Raw genomic sequence first — 17,457 nt, 5'->3', positions numbered from 1 at the left:
TCTTCAGAGAATCTTTATTGTTCCATGTGTTCCATTTAATAAAATCCCGTTCACTATCGTCAATGGTTATCCTACGTGTGTAGTACCTACTGTTTAGATTACACTTGAAGCAGTCGTTGTACCACCACGCCCCATGGTATCTTACGGCACAACCATCTTTGTCATTATCATTTTGCTTGTCTTCCGTGGAGAACATCATGCCATCGTGTTTGTACGACGCGCAGACATCGTTGTAAGAATCCACGTTGAGCCGAAAGTTTTCTCCAGAAATACGAAAACCTTCATATTCCGACCAGGCTGTGTCATCTAACCAGTTTTCGAAGTCAAACCTTATCTGCCAGATTCCTACTGATTTATTTTCAGTCAGACCGCGGAGGTTGTTCGTTCCCGAGCCAGAACTCACCGTCCAAGTCACCGAAACCAACACGATAGTCGACCCAGTTGCGGTAGAAGTCCACGCTACCGTCTTGACGCCTCTGGATGACGATCCATCCCCCGCCATCAGTCTCCATGTCACAGTACACCCTCAGACCATCACTAAAGCCAGCAGGAAATATTGTGAAGATACCATTCTCGGTATGACCTGCTTCAAGATGCTTCTTGCAACTGCTGTAACGAGGCTGGATTGGGGTTGGTGTATCGGGTCGTGTAGAGGGTTTGGGATCAGGCAGAGAGAGGAGAGGCGTGTCTATATCGGCATCAAAGTACACACTTCCAAAGTGTGTCATGAAGCGGTCAGGATACCGAGCCCTGGTAGCATTATTCTGATCACACAAGTGAGTGTCAATGTGGTAATTGACCGATAGGCACTGAGGATCAGCATGGCAATAACTCACACATTGAACATGTGATCGTGTAACAGTCTGCCGGTAGGAAACTTGCCGCAATTCTTTATTTTCGGCAGATAGAAACTCTCTTTCTAGAAACATGACTGATGTGCAGTTACTTGCCACACAGTTTGAAGAAACATTAACTGCAGTGATAAGATAAAAAGATATGGTTGTTTTTCCAAAAGCTTTTTGGGAGAGCCAACGTGAGATCCCGTCTTCTCCATGGTTGCATCATTTGTTCTGTCGTCATTTGATATCGTCAGCCAAACCACCCTGCCTCCTCTCGGTACACACATATTGGTTACCATGACAATACTTAGTAATAAACCCTTTCCCTTTGTTAAGGATAGGATCTCCGTCCAAGTATTACAAAATAAATGTTAAACAAAAGTTGGATTTGTGTCTTACTGGATGATATTTACAGAAGCACGCAAAAAACAAAATACGTTGCAATCCCTGATCAATAGAATCGTGCTAGTGGCAATTGGCATAAAGTATTGTCCTTGACAGAAAAACAAGACCGAAATAGACAAATGTCATCTTTCCTGCCAGATTATATAAAGCAGGATAAACTGCATTGACGTACAGTTTTTTAAACCATGCAAGGCCGTCTCTCTTTAAATAGAATAGTTTAACACCACAAATTGCAAGCATGTAATAACAAACAGTGAGAAGACATGCAGTGTCACAGAAACAAATAAAACAGATTCTAAAAGAAATCTAGTCCAAACGTCCAAATAGTTCTTTTAAAAAACCTGGACAAAAAAATAGCCGTTTCGGCTACCAGACAGAAACCCTTTAAAAATATTAATGAAACGGACGAAAATTATAAGCGTTTCGGCTATAGGGCCGAAACCCATATAGAAACATACCCCCCCCCAAAAAAAAAAGGGGGGCAGGGACATACCATAAAAAAGGGAAAGTTTGGGTTACAAACTGTGGTCCTTTAAAAAAAAGTTTGAATAAAGACAATGCATATAAATAGCATTTCAAACCATATTTTTAGTGTACATCTGCGTTTTTTTTATTGCCAAGGTGTCCAGTCTGTAACATTGGTATAAGTTTTAATAAAGTAAAGAAGATAAACAAGATCAAACATGCCACTTACAAACCAAGATTTGGACATCTCATCCGACATTTCAAGTAATCTCTGTTGATGGGCCATTACAGCCAGCTCCAACACTTTGTTATTAAGACTATTTACAATAAAGGTAGTCAATACTTGATTTCGCCAAATATTGGTCTTAAGGCCTTGTCACACGAGGCAACTTGGAGGCAACCAAGCACTCAACTCATTCTTCAAACAATGTCTTACAATCCCCAAGATTAACACGGGAATATTCCAATGTGAATGCAATTTCTCATCTTGGAGATTGCCTGCAACTGGTTGCATTTCTCATCTTGGAGATTGCCTGCAACTGGTTGCATTTCTCATCTTGGAGATTGCCTGCAACTGGTTGCATTTCTCATCTTGGAGATTGCCTGCAACTGGTTGCATTTCTCATCTTAGAGATTGCCTGCAACTGGTTGCATTTCTCATCTTGGAGATTGCCTGCAACTGGTTGCATTTCTCATCTTGGAGATTGCCTGCAACTGGTTGCATTTCTCATCTTGGAGATTGCCTGCAACTGGTTGCCTATAAATTGCCTCGTGTGACATGGCCTTACATGTTGAACGACTCGAATAGTTAGGTTTCTCAAAAGGTGTTCTTTAAGATACATGGTGCAGCATTGGTAACATCATGTCTTATAAACAGCCAGCCACTGAGAAACAAATCTCATCTTTTTAAGATCAATCTTACAAGATCTTCAACTCAACTGAAAGTTTTAAGTTTCTATTACTGATTGACATGCAACTTTGTAATTGTAAAAGAAAAGAGAACATGTCCAATCATTGTAAGTTGTAGTATTTATATTTTTCTTGAGGCTTTAAAAACTGCTAATCCGCTGGACAAGTTGTATGGCAGTATTGATGAACAGGTACCAATGCTTTACCTATATCCAAACAAACAACAACATATTCATCTTCATTAAGATTAAATAATACATAACTTAAACACTTGCCCTTGGATTCTTGAAATGCCAATGTTATAAAAAAAATAACTTAAAAAGCAACTTTTTGTTAAAATAATCCCCGTTTCCCCATAAACTATTGCCAAACGTTCACTAAAAAGCAATTTACTCTATTATTGAGTTTTTTGAGATAAAGCAATGGTATGATTCAACCTTGGTCATTTTTGTAGAAACAAAATGGTAGAAATATAACCCCTTTCCCACACCCAATTGAGAATACCATCAGCATACTTTTGGCATGACAGACAGACAGACAGCCTGACAGACAGACAGCCCGACGGACAGACAGACAATGGCCGATATAAACAGTTAAGCTCTTAATGTTTCTGCTGTACAAACAGTGTAAATAATATGCCTTAATGTTACACAATCTCTTACGTTTAGATATACACGTTAAAGTTTTTTGTTCAATACAAATTGCATGGCTTAAGATCCCAAGCTAACATTTATAATCAGTTTTGTTACCCTTAGTTAAAGTTTCCTCAATTAGCCTTTACAAACATTTTACGATTTGCAGTTTTTAATTCTTCTTCATTAGCACACTATTTCCATCAGTGTTTTCCCTTTATGTACAAAGATCATTTCTATTTTTATTTTATGATTATCCCTTGATTTGTTATTAATATTTGTTTCATGTTACACTTTTGTTTAAAGATTAATTTTGTTTTTAATTTTTAAAAATAAATCCTTATGTTAATGAGTGGATGCGTGGAGACCTTGTTTCATAACTAGATCAAGCCTTAGGCCGAGTTTACACCAATTTAGTCTAATTTAATCCGTTACTCAACTTGTGAAGAAATCAAGAACACAAATCAAACCGAATCAACACAGTTCTGATAAAGCATCGATTCAAAGTTGGTCAAAATCATAAACCCAAAGAATCCTATAAACACTTATTCCTTAAAACTTCCACACCAAACTAAAACTCGCGAAACAAATCATCATCATGTCTCCTTATACATGTAAATGTTGGTTTGATGCAATAAATAAACCTTCAATCAACTCTTTTAAAGGAATTTAATCTACGACTCTGTGCGATATTTTGCCTCCGATATGAAGAAGGACTAATTAGACGAAGGTGGTCATAAAACGAAGGATGGATTCTACACTCAGGTGAAATTACCACAACGTTCAAACCAATCAACGACCTTAAAATCCCTACAACTGAGCAGTTGATAAGTTAAGCTTCCTTGGAATGGATGTCTTTAAAAATCAAACTTTGCTGACGGGGATAATCGCTCTTGGATAAGACCTTCTTTTAATAAAATCTTACAAGCAGCAATGGGTTCCATTTCTTAACGAAGGATAGTGTGTAAGTGTCAAGCAGCAATGGGTTCCATTTCTTAACGAAGGATAGTGTGTAAGTGTCAAGCAGCAATGGGTTCCATTTCTTAACGAAGGATAGTGTGTAAGTGTCAAGCAGCAATGGGTTCCATTTCTTAACGAAGGATAGTGTGTAAGTGTCAAGCAGCAATGGGTTCCATTTCTTAACGAAGGATAGTGTGTAAGTGTCAAGCAGCAATGGGTTCCATTTCTTAACGAAGGATAGTGTGTAAGTGTCAGGGCTTCTAAGCAAGAGAAGGACCTACTTTTATTTGGGAATCAGCAATGCGGTGTATTTGAACATCATGGACTCGCAAAAATCACAGTCCGTATTAAAAGGAAAGGCTTTACCGACATCGAAAATAGTCCAGAGAAAATTAGGGACAAGGAATTCCAACAGCTAGGGTGATCAATCTGGAACAGTAAATCAAATTAATGTTCTCTGCACAAAAATAATTCTCAAAAGTGGTTGAACAGATCTTAGTGCAGGTTAGCGTCAAGGAACAGATCCTAGTCATGTTAGCGCCAAGGGTTCTACTAAGCCTTCCCTCAGCCAGCAGGACAGTGGAGTAACTTCATTTATTTATAATATCAATGCTTGATGATGACATTTGCGGATCCTCTGTGCCGAGGTATAAATTCATGAAGACTGAATCTCTTCAGCAAATTTAAGGTCCTTTTTTGGTATGATATCCTTGCAGTCAGTGACATTACATCCTAATGAACAAGTTTGTTGGCTTTTTGGCGTTTCTGAAGCCTGTGGGTTGAAGTGCATAAGAATACTTCGTAACATCAATCTTTAAGAATCGTTGTTAATCCGAGCAGTCTTCGTTTCTATCTTACATTACATTGATTTATGCTCAACTAAATACAAGCCTTCTGATGCTTTACAAAGAATAATGTCCCTTTGGATCAAAGTCCAACGTTGCAAATTAATCAAACAAAAATATCAGCAATTCTTAGTTACTTTGTTCAAGACCAGTTTTGTTTAATGCCAATAAACGTAAACTTCTATTCTGCTGTTTCCAACTCCAGCAGTGGTTAATGAAGGACTGCACTTCCAATGAAAAATCTCCAATTCTTGAGCAAAGATTCTTGAATCACCATCACAAGATTTAAGAGTAGTTACATCCAGTGCCTGACAATGCGCTTGAAGAACGTGACACAGCATTTGTCTGGACATGATAAGCCGACATCCTAAACTCAAAATAAATCCAAATTCTCTGCAACAATGCAGCAAAAACAAAACTCAATAAACAAATTCAAGCAAACTCTCCTTGCAGCAATATTGGCTCTCAACGTGAGGACAGCCTTGAATGATAACAAGTCTGGGACGTAAAAACGTCGTTATTCCACCTTCGTTATGAGAGATGGAAAGAGAGCTGTCCCTCTTCAGCAGCTAGGCGGAGTTTAATCTGCATGATTTCAGAAGAGCTGTAGTCCGGTAGTTTCAGGTAGTTGACGCACGTCATGACGGATGGCAGGAAGTTGTCTGGATTCTCAGTAGCCTCAAAGGTTTTACGGACGATGGTCAGAAGAGGTGTGAGTGCCTTGAAACCTAGAAAATAAAAAAACGAAAAAAAATAAAAAGAATCATAAGATAAGTTTTAAAAAGGTTTCAACATTCATTCCAAAGTTTTGTGTTCCAATTTCATTCCAATACTTTGAGATAATCATTTGATCTTTCCGGTCAGTTTTGAGTTAATAAAAAAATAAATAATAATCCAGCACTTTACAAAAAGATCAAAGCGCTGTACAAAAAAATATGAGACAAAAAAATAAAAGACAGGGGTTACGAGAATCAAAATATTTTAGAGGTTTCCTGTAAACTTACCCCCAACTGGTAGTCTGGGACTGCCGGTAACAAACTGCAAAAACTGTCTTTGCTGTTGGGGGTCATACGACGCAAGAATCTCAAACAGGAATTTAACTGCGTGGCTGTCAGGGTAACAACAACAAAAATAATAACAATAACAATTATAATAACATATCAGTTTAAATTATATTGCTTCATATCTTTCATAAATGACATTCCTGGCAACGAAATGTGAAGTTTTTTAAACCATAATACAATACCTTGAAACAGGCCTAAAAATAATCCACGGCACCAACTGTGGGTGCCCTGTGCTTTAACTGTGGTGCCCTTTGCAAAGTTTCAAAAGTTTTAGATTCTCTTCATAGAGTGCTCATTACCAGAAGAAAAATGCTGTTCCCATTCAAGAGTGCAGTTGGGGCCTGTTTTAAGGTATACAATGTGTAGACATGATGATGGAGTAACAGATAGTAAAATTGTAATTTATAGCCCAACCATAGAGAGGATAACAGACCTGTCATGAGTGTAGCCATGGTCTGGACGGCAGCATTCAATCAACGTCTTGATATCCCACGGCTCACTGCTGTTTCCACAAAACATTTGATCCAGCTACAAGAAAACAGAGAAACAGACAGTGAGTCAAAGAATGTTCAAAACATAGAACCTTGATGTATAGTAACCGCTTATTGATGGTCTTATACAAAGTATTTAGAAGTTCTTAAACTGAGCATGGTATTAAAATTATTTGCTCGTCAACCGTAGTAATTTATGTCTTACCTCTTCAGGATAGAAGCTCTGTAGATTGGACAGAGGGAAGACTGACTGAAACCCGTCCCTCATGGCTTCAAACTGCCTGGACACCCCTTCTACAAGAGTCCAGTGGACCACAAGCTGTAAGAGTAATACAACACAAAAGGTGAAACCATTGACAAAAGGGGTCACAAATTAAATTGGAAAACAAAAGTGTTCAGCATTCTTGCCGTCTCTTACGCACTTATACTGAAGTGCAGAGATCTAACTTGTATCATGTGACATAGCAACAGCCTGAAATAATATGAATTTAAACTGAGCATCACATTGTGATAAATGAGTCAATATCATCATCATCTTTCTATTCTTTGCAGAAACCTACACAAAGTAAACTCACCCAATATCTTTACTGCTCCTTTTCTCATTAAGAAATTAACTAGGTTTTGTTTCTTTTATCCAATATGTACATTCTTTAAGACAAGCTCAATGATATTTAAGATGAACAACTTACCCTTAGGTATTCTTCTAGATTATGAATGGTCACCACCAAATCCTTTCCACCTTTCTTCAACTCGATGTGACTATAACCAGCGAGAGTAAAGTCCAGACCGAGATCTTCCACTGAGCTTCCATCGATAGTCAGACTATCTAGAGCTAGCTGGAGGCTGGCTGGCGTCTGGGTTCAGAAATAATAAAATAGAGATTGTTAAAGGACATCAGTGTAGTAGGGCGCCCTCTCACATGTGCTCTGCCTAGTAATCTATATTTGCTAAGCAAACGTTTTTGTGTTAAGCAAGTTTTCGTGCTAACAGGCTTTTTAAGACATTGGGCTATACGTGCTAAACAGTAAGTCACACTTAATGCAAATCTTTAACTTTTGAAAATGGCAACACATCAACTTGAGAAATTATTTAGGAACTTTTATGAAGATGTAACAAGAAAAGTGAATCTTACATGTGAGCTGTCTTCAAGTAGTTTCTTCTTCTGTTGCATTATTTCCTCAAGTTGGTAGAAGGATCTCGCCAAGACGGGATCGATGTATTGAAGATCATAGGAGTTTAGTGACTCGGATTTACCCAGAAGCCACTTGAAGAAAGGTAGGCTCAGTGGTATATCAATCTAACAAGAGGGAATAAGGAACTAGTAATTAGCGACTGACTCAATGGTAGGCTCAGTGGTATATCAATCTAACAAGAGGGAATAAGGAACTAGTAATTAGCGACTGACTCAATGGTAGGCTCAGTGGTATATCAATCTAACAAGAGGGAATAAGGAACTAGTAATTAGCGACTGACTCAATGGTAGGCTCAGTGGTATATCAATCTAATAAGAGAATACGGAACTAGTAATTAGCAAACCCCACTTGAACAATACAGCTGAATACACACATTCTGTGCAACTTAACAATTATCTTCCACAAATGCCACAATGATATCACTTCAACTCACCATTCTAGAATCCATCAGGGCTTTGGCCATGAACTTCCCTAGAAATCTAAACTTGGCTTTGATTTTATTGACTTGGACTGTCTTTGCAGTCCGGCTTAGCGGTGATGGAAAGAGACCATGGGAGCAGTGGACGTACTTTACTCCAGCTTGGGCACCTGGGTTAAGATAAGATTCTTATTAATTCAGACAATGCTTCACAATCCACTAACATCAGAAATTAGTCTGTACCTGAAGATCTCTTTAAAGGAAAACTAAGCCTGAACAATAAGATAATTAAGAATGCTTACAGCCAGAGACTTGAGTTTATTGGTTGATTAAACAAATATTACAAAAGTCATAGGCAGAGGCCGAATTGAATTTGACTACTCAAAAAACAATTAAAAAACAGACAAAAGGCCAAGTAAAGAGTCTACTCATATTATAATAAGCATGATTTGAAACACTACAATTTAACAAAGAAGCCTAAAATCTCAGAGATTAACACTATAAATATTAATTAACAAATTACAATATTAAAAATGAGTCTCAAAGCATAAACATCAATAAATGACAGTGTGATAACAGGACAAGTTATGAGGCAACATAAAAAGAATAAGTTAACTTCAAACTCAATCTTCACAGTGTGACAAGAACCAAATATAGCACAGATCAAAGACAAGTTATGAGGCAACATAAAAAGAATAAGTTAACTTCAAACTCAATCTTCACAGTGTGACAAGAACCAAATATAGCACAGATCAAAGACAAGTTATGAGGCAACATAAAAAGAATAAGTTAACTTCAAACTCAATCTTCACAGTGTGACAAGAACCAAATATAGCACAGATCAAAGACAAGTTATGAGGCAACATAAAAAGAATAAGTTAACTTCAAACTCAATCTTCACAGTGTGACAAGAACCAAATATAGCACAGATCAAAGACAAGTTAACAAAAGCTTAAAACCAAACAGATTGCATGAGGTTGCACTTGGCATTAAATAATACAACAATTCTTGATTAAATACACAAAATAAAATAAGGGAAAGCATCAGTGTGGTAAAGGAACATGATTACACATTGATAAGAAGTCACAGATACAATAAAAAGGTTCAAAATGAAATATTGACACAAAATCTAAGGAGTTACATATAACTAAAGGTTTTCATGGTGGTAGGATAATCAGAAATACCTTGTGGTGTCACCGCAAACACATTTTTTATTATCTTAAGAGTTGTATGGTTTCATGAAGATCACATCCTCTTTGACATAGATGAAAGCATGTACTCACCCTTAGCCTCAGGTAGCACTACATGATCACCTCTCCACAAATCAAGATCGGCTCGTTGAAGCTCCTGGGATACTAATGCATAGAACTCCAGGGTTGGACCTAAGCCAGTGCCAACCTTAGAAAGAAAGAAATAACAGAGGTTTATATCTTTCCAATATCGTAAACTGGATGGACCAATGAGCAAGTTTCTTTTGAGCTCCAAACGAGAGCACCATACTCTAATGACATTGTCAGTCATGGGATTGTTCTCTAGCTTTGAGACACGTTTCATCATTTACAAGAAGTCCATCTTACATGCTTCATTCTTTCTTACCTCATTACTGTATTGGATTTCTAAGATGGCTCTAGATCCAGCCAAATCATCCATCACTGTCTCTGCCTGCTTCAAAAGATCATCTCTGGATACTGTTCTCTGTTTGGAAAAGAACAAAAAGAAAAAAACAGATTCAGACTTTTGCACAAAACCTTAACAATTGTAAGTATAATTCAGTAGTTTGACTGAAGTAATGTCTTGTTAGGCGATCTCTCATAAACGATTAAGAAGAAAATAAATCTTTTAAAACATGACTTTACCTTTCTCCGGTCCAGTCTTGGAGCGACTCGTTCATTAGAGTCAGACGTATTCATATCTGGATTATTCTCTTGTAAGCGTTGCATGGCGCGATCACGATCAAACGCAGTCGCATAAAACAACATCTGACGTGTGTCGAAAGGCAATAGGAAAGGACTGCAAGAACAATGGCAAATAAAAGTGTTAAATGTTTCTTGTTTCGAAATTTCTGTTCTTTTAGAACAGAAAGGTAGTAAAGTGAACATTCAAACACAGCTTTTAAATTGATATAAAAAAGAATACATGCAAAGGCAGGCATGATTGCCATGTAAGAAATCAATCAATCAATCAATCAATCCTAACATTTTTGAGGCGGCATATTTCCAACAATCCATGCTCATGATGCTGTACAGTAAGCTCTTGTAAATAGGTGAGATTTGAGTGATGTCTTTAAAAGGTGATTGTCTGATGTCGTTAGGAAGACTGTTCCAAATCCTAGGGCTGTGAAAGAAAAGGCGCGGCCACCCCAACTGTGTTTGCTTCTAGAAATGGATAATGCAGATTTGTCCGAACTGGAGCACAAGTTATGAGTTGTTTTGTAGAAGGTCAGTAGGTTGGTCAAGTATGCTGGACCACAGTCATTTAGACATCAGTACACGAGCAGCATAATCTTGTACTAAATTCCGAGTCTCAATTGGTAGCCAGTGTAAGTCCTTTAGGATAGGTATTACGTGGTAAAATTTTCCTTGCTTTTCAAGCAATTCAGATGTTAATAGTAAGAGCCAAAGGATAAAGGGCAAACTCTGCAGCGACTCACCATGCTCTCGCCACAGCGTTGAGCCAAGATGGTAGATTTCCTGTCATGATAACTAGAGGATCTTGAAGCTGTCTAGCTGCTTTGGCTGTTAGCTTGCTGTTGGTCAATTCAGCTGGGCTAAGGGCAGGTTGGGGCAAGGCTCCCTATGAGCAAACAAAATACAGTTATAGTAATTAGTGGTGTGCAGTCTTACAAATGAGAGGCAAATGAAAGCCTTATGAGGAGGGCGTTGTCAAATAAGTGGACGAACCAAAGTCTTGATATTTGGACTATTAGACAGCGACTTACATCATAGAGGCAATTCCAGTGTTTACAGAGACCATAGAGTACCCTAAGCAGGGATACAGCCTCAACTGATGGGTCATCTATGACCACACCACCAGGTAGCTTTGGCGTGAGGTAGAGATCTAATGGCGAGACAACGGCAGGGCAGATTCCATCTGGTTGAAAGGGAAGAAAGACATAACATTCTTTCATTACAAAGACATGTTTGAGTGTTGTTTATGTTACGTAAATGTGTCAATCTGAATGAATCTTTAAGAATCTTCTCCAGGAAGTTTTTTATAATTTTTTTTTTTAAGGTGCTCAGCATCTTGGATTGTATTAGCATTGGGCACTCAATCATCTAAATCAATATTCTGGGATTCTTTATAATCAAGGAATGCTGTCAGTGTGTACACTGACTGATGTTATTACGCTATCATTCATACAGAGCACATGTCGGGACCCAATTTCATAGCTCTCCTTACCTAAGAATCAGCGCTTACGGAAGCAGTGAATTCTGCACTTATGTCAAGCGTATTTCACAGGTTAGCAGGCAAATTTTGCTTGTGCGTGTATACATTCTTCACCTACGTAGCTAGCACATAAATTCAGTGCTTGTACAGTGATTGGGGAATAGTGATAGTAAGCGAGAATTCGGCGGTAAGCAGTGCCATAAAATTGGGCCCTGGTCTTGATAGAAAGTAACCTCATTGGATTCAGAGTTTCTCTAAGCATCTTGACTACTATAAGTAACTTACCAAGCCACAGCTCATCATGTTTCCTTGCCTTACTAGTAGCCTTGTGGGAGCTGGTTCCTTTACCACGCTTAGTAACGCTACTCCCACTACCACCACCACCACCTCCGCTGCTGCTAGTGCTTGTATTGCTACTGCTGGTAGTGGCTGACTTGGGAGTTATAAGGCTTGCTTCAGGGCCATTCTCACTGGCTGGACGATACCTGGAGATTGGAATACAGAACGTTGATATTAGGTTGGCATACAGAAACAGAATCTAGAGTAAGTTGTGCTATTCACAGTTAGGCATGTGTATGAATTGTCGACAAGTATACATCAAAAGCCATTTTCACACTATCTTTTATCCCTATGGAGTACAGCCCTTTGGTGGCCCCTGGACTTTTTTACCCCTTGGTTACCCCGTCACACTTTCACACTGTGTTCCTATTCCATGGGGTTCTGATTGCACGTTTCAAGAATACCCGGGTTTTACTGCTTACCCCTACTCCAGAGCAGGGGTGGCTAATCCCGGGGGAATGCCCATTTGCCGAGGTAGATTGGGGTAAAGTGCTAAAAGGCCATATAATATGAGTTTCATCCAATTAATACTAACCATATAATATGAGTTTTAATCCATATCCCAGCTCTTCCTAGGGGATTACTTTCATCGTCTGTATCACGGTCCTCCTCTGTCATATTACCAAACTGCTTAATAGACTGGTATACAGTCATATTGTAAGGGAGTACACGGTCATTGATGACAAACTCCAATTTGTGTTTGATATTCATGTTGGAGCTGGAGAAAGCTGCGGCCTGGTGGGATCAAATCACAAGAGGGGGGTTATGTAAGTACACACATATTGAAAAAAAAACACTTCTAATACAGAAAAAAGGTCTCCACCACAAAGTGATACCTTCCCCAAAGCAAAGACACAAACGAACATTGAAAGAGAAAAAAACACTTGCTGTTACTTTACAAGTTAAAAGAAGTTGAAAACATTGTTATAAATCCACATTAACACATTCTGAACAATTTTACAATAGAAAAGTAAGACAATTCTTACCAGAGACTCATCAATGTCATCATCTGACGCATCATCATCACTATCCTCATCTTCTGTTCTCAATCTGCCGTAACCCCTAACAACTAAATATCTCTCAATAGCTTGAACTAAAGCTAGAGGATCAATCTTAACTGGTCCTCCTCTCCACTGTCGAAGAGTTGTGCATTCTGGGTGACGTTGTAGCTGACACTAAGAAGAAAAGCAATCAAGAAAAATAAATATTGTAAGGACAAATTCTGTAAGAGATCTAGGTGTCACTTTGGCAATGAAAGAGCACAAAATTATCTTTGTTTTCCCTTCAAAAATTCAGACTCGTAAGTACCTTGACTAAAATGCATCGGAAAGAAAACATTCCATGAAAAATTGTTTTGTCTTGGTGGCTTCTTTGTTGTGTGCATATCTTGAATATTTCATATAAGATACAACGCTCAGACAATTTCAAACTTGCGCATAAAGTTAGTGCTATTTTAGGACCGGAACAATGACAACAATATTCTTACCTGTTTGTTTCTTCTGAATATTCAAATTTATGAAATGAATGGAATTAAATTTAATTTATTCTTGTTACACAAATGACATAAAGATTCCACCCACCTTTAGTTGATGAGTGTTGAAGAACTTTAGCGCTTGTGACCCTCGAGTTCCAGAGCTGCTGCTACCTGGGAGGTCATGAACTTTGACCGGAAACTGTTCAAGGTGATTGATACATCCATTGATCTTACTGACCAAGGCAATGAATGGAGGAGTAACAAGGTGATCAAGGACTCGCACTGGTGTGGAATCTGGCAACTGCAATATCAGAAAAGGTACAACATTCATCAGTTTGGTTTCAAAGTTGCCCCAACAATTATTATCAATACTTTCAAAATTTGCAAAAGGGTACTGAGCCAGGGCCTCAACTGTGTCATGGACGAGTGGTTTAGAGCGTCACATTCAAGTTCTGGTGTTTAAGTCATTGGAGTGGGGGTTTGAATCCCGGTCATGGCACTTCTTTGAGCAAGATGGTTTACTATAATTGCTTCTCTTTATCCAGGGTTATAAATGGTACCTGCGAGGGCAGAGGTTGATATTGTGTATGAAAAAGCCTTTGGAGCGCCACGGAAGCTCAGGGCTTTTTACTCCCCAGGCCCGATGACCAGGGCACTAATGTTAAGCGCATTAACCAGATTTAAACAATCTTACCGGACAATGAAGGAACACATGCAGGAACCGTTTCAGTCTTGTATAACGATCCAGTGACTCCCTACCGCTGTTTGATGTCAGGAAATTTAGCAGTCGACTGACCAGCCCGCTGTGTAAGATCTCAAACGGAGATACGTCAGAGTTGGAGAGAATGTTGGCTATTTCTTGAAGGATGGTGATGTCTTGCTCTTTCTGTAAAAAAAAATATTGACAAATATCAACGATGGCAGACGAATGTGTTCGCTGTGGTTCAGTGGTTAGACTGCAGGACTTGCAATTACAAGGTTTAAGGTTCGAAACTCCCAAGCTAACCGCTGATTTCACAATGACTAGAATAGAAGTGTCAACTAGTTACTGAATTACAATTTCATAGACGTTAAACCAATGTTTGTATGCGAGAGATTGGCTGTTGCCAGCTTGGTGTTTATATCCCCTTCCTTGGCAGGAAAAAAACAAACAAACAAACAAAATAAAAAATAGACAAACAAAAGGTCCAAGAGTCTGAGGGAGATACTTACATCCATCACAAGTTGATCGACAGCAGTGCAGAGTCTATTGAGCATACTTAGAGCTGGGTGACTCTCTCCCTGCATCTCTTCTCCAAAGTACTGGTTTATAAACTTATTAGCTATGAAGAGAAATAATAAGGGATGTGAAGCATTGCATGGTGAGGTATCAATATATATTTGGTTAGCAGTAACACCATGTGTGTATCTACTTGCTAGAAAGATATGTTCTTTTGAGAGCTTGTCTTGCTTTATATTCTACTACCGTGGGGTAGATTTTTCAGAATTTGGGTGACTTCTCAGATCTGAAAAAAAAATGTCCTGCTTATTAACTACTACCTGGGTGGAAGGTAGGAAAATGGCCGAGACAACTACTTTTGCTTAGTGGATCGAGGGGACTTCTTATTATTAACTTCACTACCAGGGGGTGAGTTCTTAATTGGTCTCAACATTTCAATGAGCTTTGGTCATTGCCAGGAAATAAAGAATAGAACCGAAATGATGTTGGAAGGAAGAATAGTCTGGTCTCCTTTGGAGAAAGGCCTGTGTTAATGGCATTGAGTAAATAGGGCACCTTACAGACATGACTGTTTCGGAATCGATTGCTAGCCTGTCCTCCATACCACTCCAACCTACCTTGTTCTTTGATCCATGATTTCACTTTCTCTTTCTGGCTACTACTGGTAGAGCTGCTACCACTAGCTGATGCAAGATGCATTGAAGCAGTCAGCCCAATCCCCTGGCTATCCAAACCAAACCCTCTATCTGAATGATGATGACCGTGATGTGAACTTGCTCGATGAAGTCCAGATTCACGAGAGGATTTCTCGCAGGGTGGTGTAGAGCCAGACGAGTTAGAATTGCCGCTACCTGGAGGAGTTGTGCCATTGCCGCTGCTGTTAGAGCGCCCCCAACGTGAGGGGTTCAGAGATGAAAGGAAGGAGCGCTGGCTGGCCGTTGCATTCTTGCCTGAAAACAAAGTTTGTCATAAACATTTTGTGATTGTTTATATTTTATTGAGGTCAACTAAGATTAATAATTATATTCCGAGACCCTGCGTCTTGGTGGTCAGGTTGGCAAATATCTAGAGTGAGCCTCTCTGCTTCAACTTACCTACTGCTGCTTTTCCTTTAGCCGAGGCAGACGGTCGACCTGTAGGTGTAGATTTACTTCCTCCAGTCATTCCACTTAGCCTTGTGTGATGAGCCTCCAAGACATCAAATGGTGATGGGGTTGTGTTGCTATCATCATTGCTTGCATACTTACTCTTACGCCCAACGGCACGCTTGGGTGGTCTTTTCCATTTTAAGACATCACTAAGTCTCCTGAAATGGATCAGATCAGGTTGATCAGAGCTGATAGTGTCTAATAACTCAGATAAGTTCAAATCGACCAAGAAATATTTGTCAGTAATTAAGTAGCAAATAAGTAGGATTTGGAACTTTACATGATCGGAGTAAAATTAGGCAAGGTTTACGGTAACAAGCCTACACGCTTCACCGAGCTAAGCCCATCTTAACCTGTTCCCACCTACATGCACCATTGAGCCAAGCCTTACTACCAGTAAATCGTTAAGGTAGTACTTAAGCAGCATCCAGTAACAGAGTCCAGCGTCCTCCTGAAGACAATCAGAGCATACTGATCGAATTGTTAAGTTGTCGAACACCAATTCTTTTAAGAACCATCACGACTCAAAACAGTTAACACATAGTGCTACTACAAACCTCACATAATGAAGTAGTAATAAATCAAGTTTATTGATCAAGCTGTAGCCTTACCCCTGTGGAGGAGTATCAAAGTCTGCTCCTACGTCAGCACTTCCTGTGTCTCTGCTACTTGGAGGTGTCTCTCTTGATGTACTTGGGGTATTCATCTTAGCCTTGAGGGGTGGGGAGGAATCTGCCTCTATGGGTGACTCTGCGAGTAGCTTGACTTGATGCATCACACCTTATGGAAACAATATCATATAACTCAGTGTTAACTCTTTGCCCTATAACTATTACAGCAATGCAGAAAAACAAGAAAACATTCTGTATTCTGCCACCACTTATCACTCATTTTTACTAAAAGGAATATCTCATTTGAGTAAATTAGATAGTTATTATTTTTTCAACAAACGTAGTAGTGGCAGCAGGATACAGGCATTTTCGAAAAAAATCTTTCAGCATGAAGTGAGAACAACTTTAAGATAAAAGATGTTTTCTTGAGACCTACCTTCTCTTCTGAAGTAGACATGGAAGATATCTGGGAGTTTTTGCATTAAGATCTCTGCCATCTGAAGAGCACCAACGACGACTTTATAATCCTGGGATGACATCATAGCTGCTATGTGGCTGTTAACAAAACATCAATATCAAATGATTAACCCATCAATGGGAAGACAATTTACTGCATGGCTATATCGATAAACCAAGCCAAACGCCACTTGGATGTCCCCTGCCCAGAGCAGCTTGGTTTTGTACTGGTCATGGTCGATTTGGGGCAAACATGTTCCGGATGGGCTTGATTGCAAGTCCAGCCTGTCAGTGTGGAACTGCCCTCCAAACAGCTGCCCACATCACCAGTTACTACTATTATTACCTTGATACAGCGTGGCTCTTTAGGATGTCTTGAAGTAACTCAGCTTCAGCAAAGTACACCATCCTCAAGATTGCTTTCAAGCATTTGTGTCTGACGGCCGGCCCAGCCTGAATCAAATCAAATCAAATAAGTTTTGGATTTAGTTCATAATCACTCATAAGATACAGGGCACAGTAGATAATCAACAACACAATTAACTTATCCCACTCGGTAATGAAATCATCAGCATACAGTGCACTAGCAGAGTCCAAATAAT

At 39.1% G+C, this 17,457-nt stretch overlaps 2 protein-coding genes across 4 annotated transcripts in view; both read right to left on the bottom strand.

Moving 5' to 3' along the window:
• Nucleotides 1-359: 359 nt before the first annotated feature.
• Nucleotides 360-728, bottom strand: LOC117298595 (ficolin-1-A-like). Its single transcript, XM_033781914.1, has one exon. The coding sequence runs from the start codon at nucleotides 726-728 to the stop codon at nucleotides 360-362; it is 369 nt and encodes a 122-aa protein (XP_033637805.1).
• A 2,199-nt stretch (nucleotides 729-2,927) lies between these two features.
• LOC117298842 (E3 ubiquitin-protein ligase TRIP12-like) overlaps nucleotides 2,928-17,457 on the bottom strand; it is a 36,729-nt gene continuing 22,199 nt past the window's right edge. For 2 of the 3 annotated variants that reach the window (XM_033782190.1, XM_033782189.1), the window contains 23 exons: nucleotides 17,202-17,308; nucleotides 16,836-16,954; nucleotides 16,400-16,568; nucleotides 15,735-15,946; nucleotides 15,258-15,590; nucleotides 14,634-14,743; nucleotides 14,116-14,307; nucleotides 13,528-13,722; nucleotides 12,934-13,122; nucleotides 12,483-12,682; nucleotides 11,894-12,093; nucleotides 11,160-11,311; nucleotides 10,872-11,014; nucleotides 10,078-10,231; nucleotides 9,818-9,916; nucleotides 9,505-9,619; nucleotides 8,237-8,391; nucleotides 7,743-7,907; nucleotides 7,300-7,464; nucleotides 6,816-6,929; nucleotides 6,553-6,647; nucleotides 6,060-6,163; nucleotides 2,928-5,783 (listed from right to left, as the gene is read on the bottom strand). In XM_033782190.1, coding sequence (XP_033638081.1) covers nucleotides 5,587-5,783; nucleotides 6,060-6,163; nucleotides 6,553-6,647; nucleotides 6,816-6,929; nucleotides 7,300-7,464; nucleotides 7,743-7,907; nucleotides 8,237-8,391; nucleotides 9,505-9,619; nucleotides 9,818-9,916; nucleotides 10,078-10,231; nucleotides 10,872-11,014; nucleotides 11,160-11,311; nucleotides 11,894-12,093; nucleotides 12,483-12,682; nucleotides 12,934-13,122; nucleotides 13,528-13,722; nucleotides 14,116-14,307; nucleotides 14,634-14,743; nucleotides 15,258-15,590; nucleotides 15,735-15,946; nucleotides 16,400-16,568; nucleotides 16,836-16,954; nucleotides 17,202-17,308 — 3,684 coding nt within the window. In that variant the 3' untranslated portion in view covers nucleotides 2,928-5,586. Of the gene's footprint in view, nucleotides 5,784-6,059; nucleotides 6,164-6,552; nucleotides 6,648-6,815; nucleotides 6,930-7,299; nucleotides 7,465-7,742; nucleotides 7,908-7,943; nucleotides 8,112-8,236; nucleotides 8,392-9,504; nucleotides 9,620-9,817; nucleotides 9,917-10,077; nucleotides 10,232-10,871; nucleotides 11,015-11,159; nucleotides 11,312-11,893; nucleotides 12,094-12,482; nucleotides 12,683-12,933; nucleotides 13,123-13,527; nucleotides 13,723-14,115; nucleotides 14,308-14,633; nucleotides 14,744-15,257; nucleotides 15,591-15,734; nucleotides 15,947-16,399; nucleotides 16,569-16,835; nucleotides 16,955-17,201; nucleotides 17,309-17,457 lie in introns of those variants that run through there. The other variant, XM_033782191.1, reaches the window with a different exon arrangement.

The sequence above is a fragment of the Asterias rubens genome, chromosome 13, assembly GCF_902459465.1.
Source record: "Asterias rubens chromosome 13, eAstRub1.3, whole genome shotgun sequence".
Classification (NCBI taxonomy): domain Eukaryota; kingdom Metazoa; phylum Echinodermata; class Asteroidea; order Forcipulatida; family Asteriidae; genus Asterias; species Asterias rubens.
The sequence above is the reverse complement of the archived record's forward strand: the minus strand, read 5'-3'. Positions and strand labels throughout refer to the sequence as shown.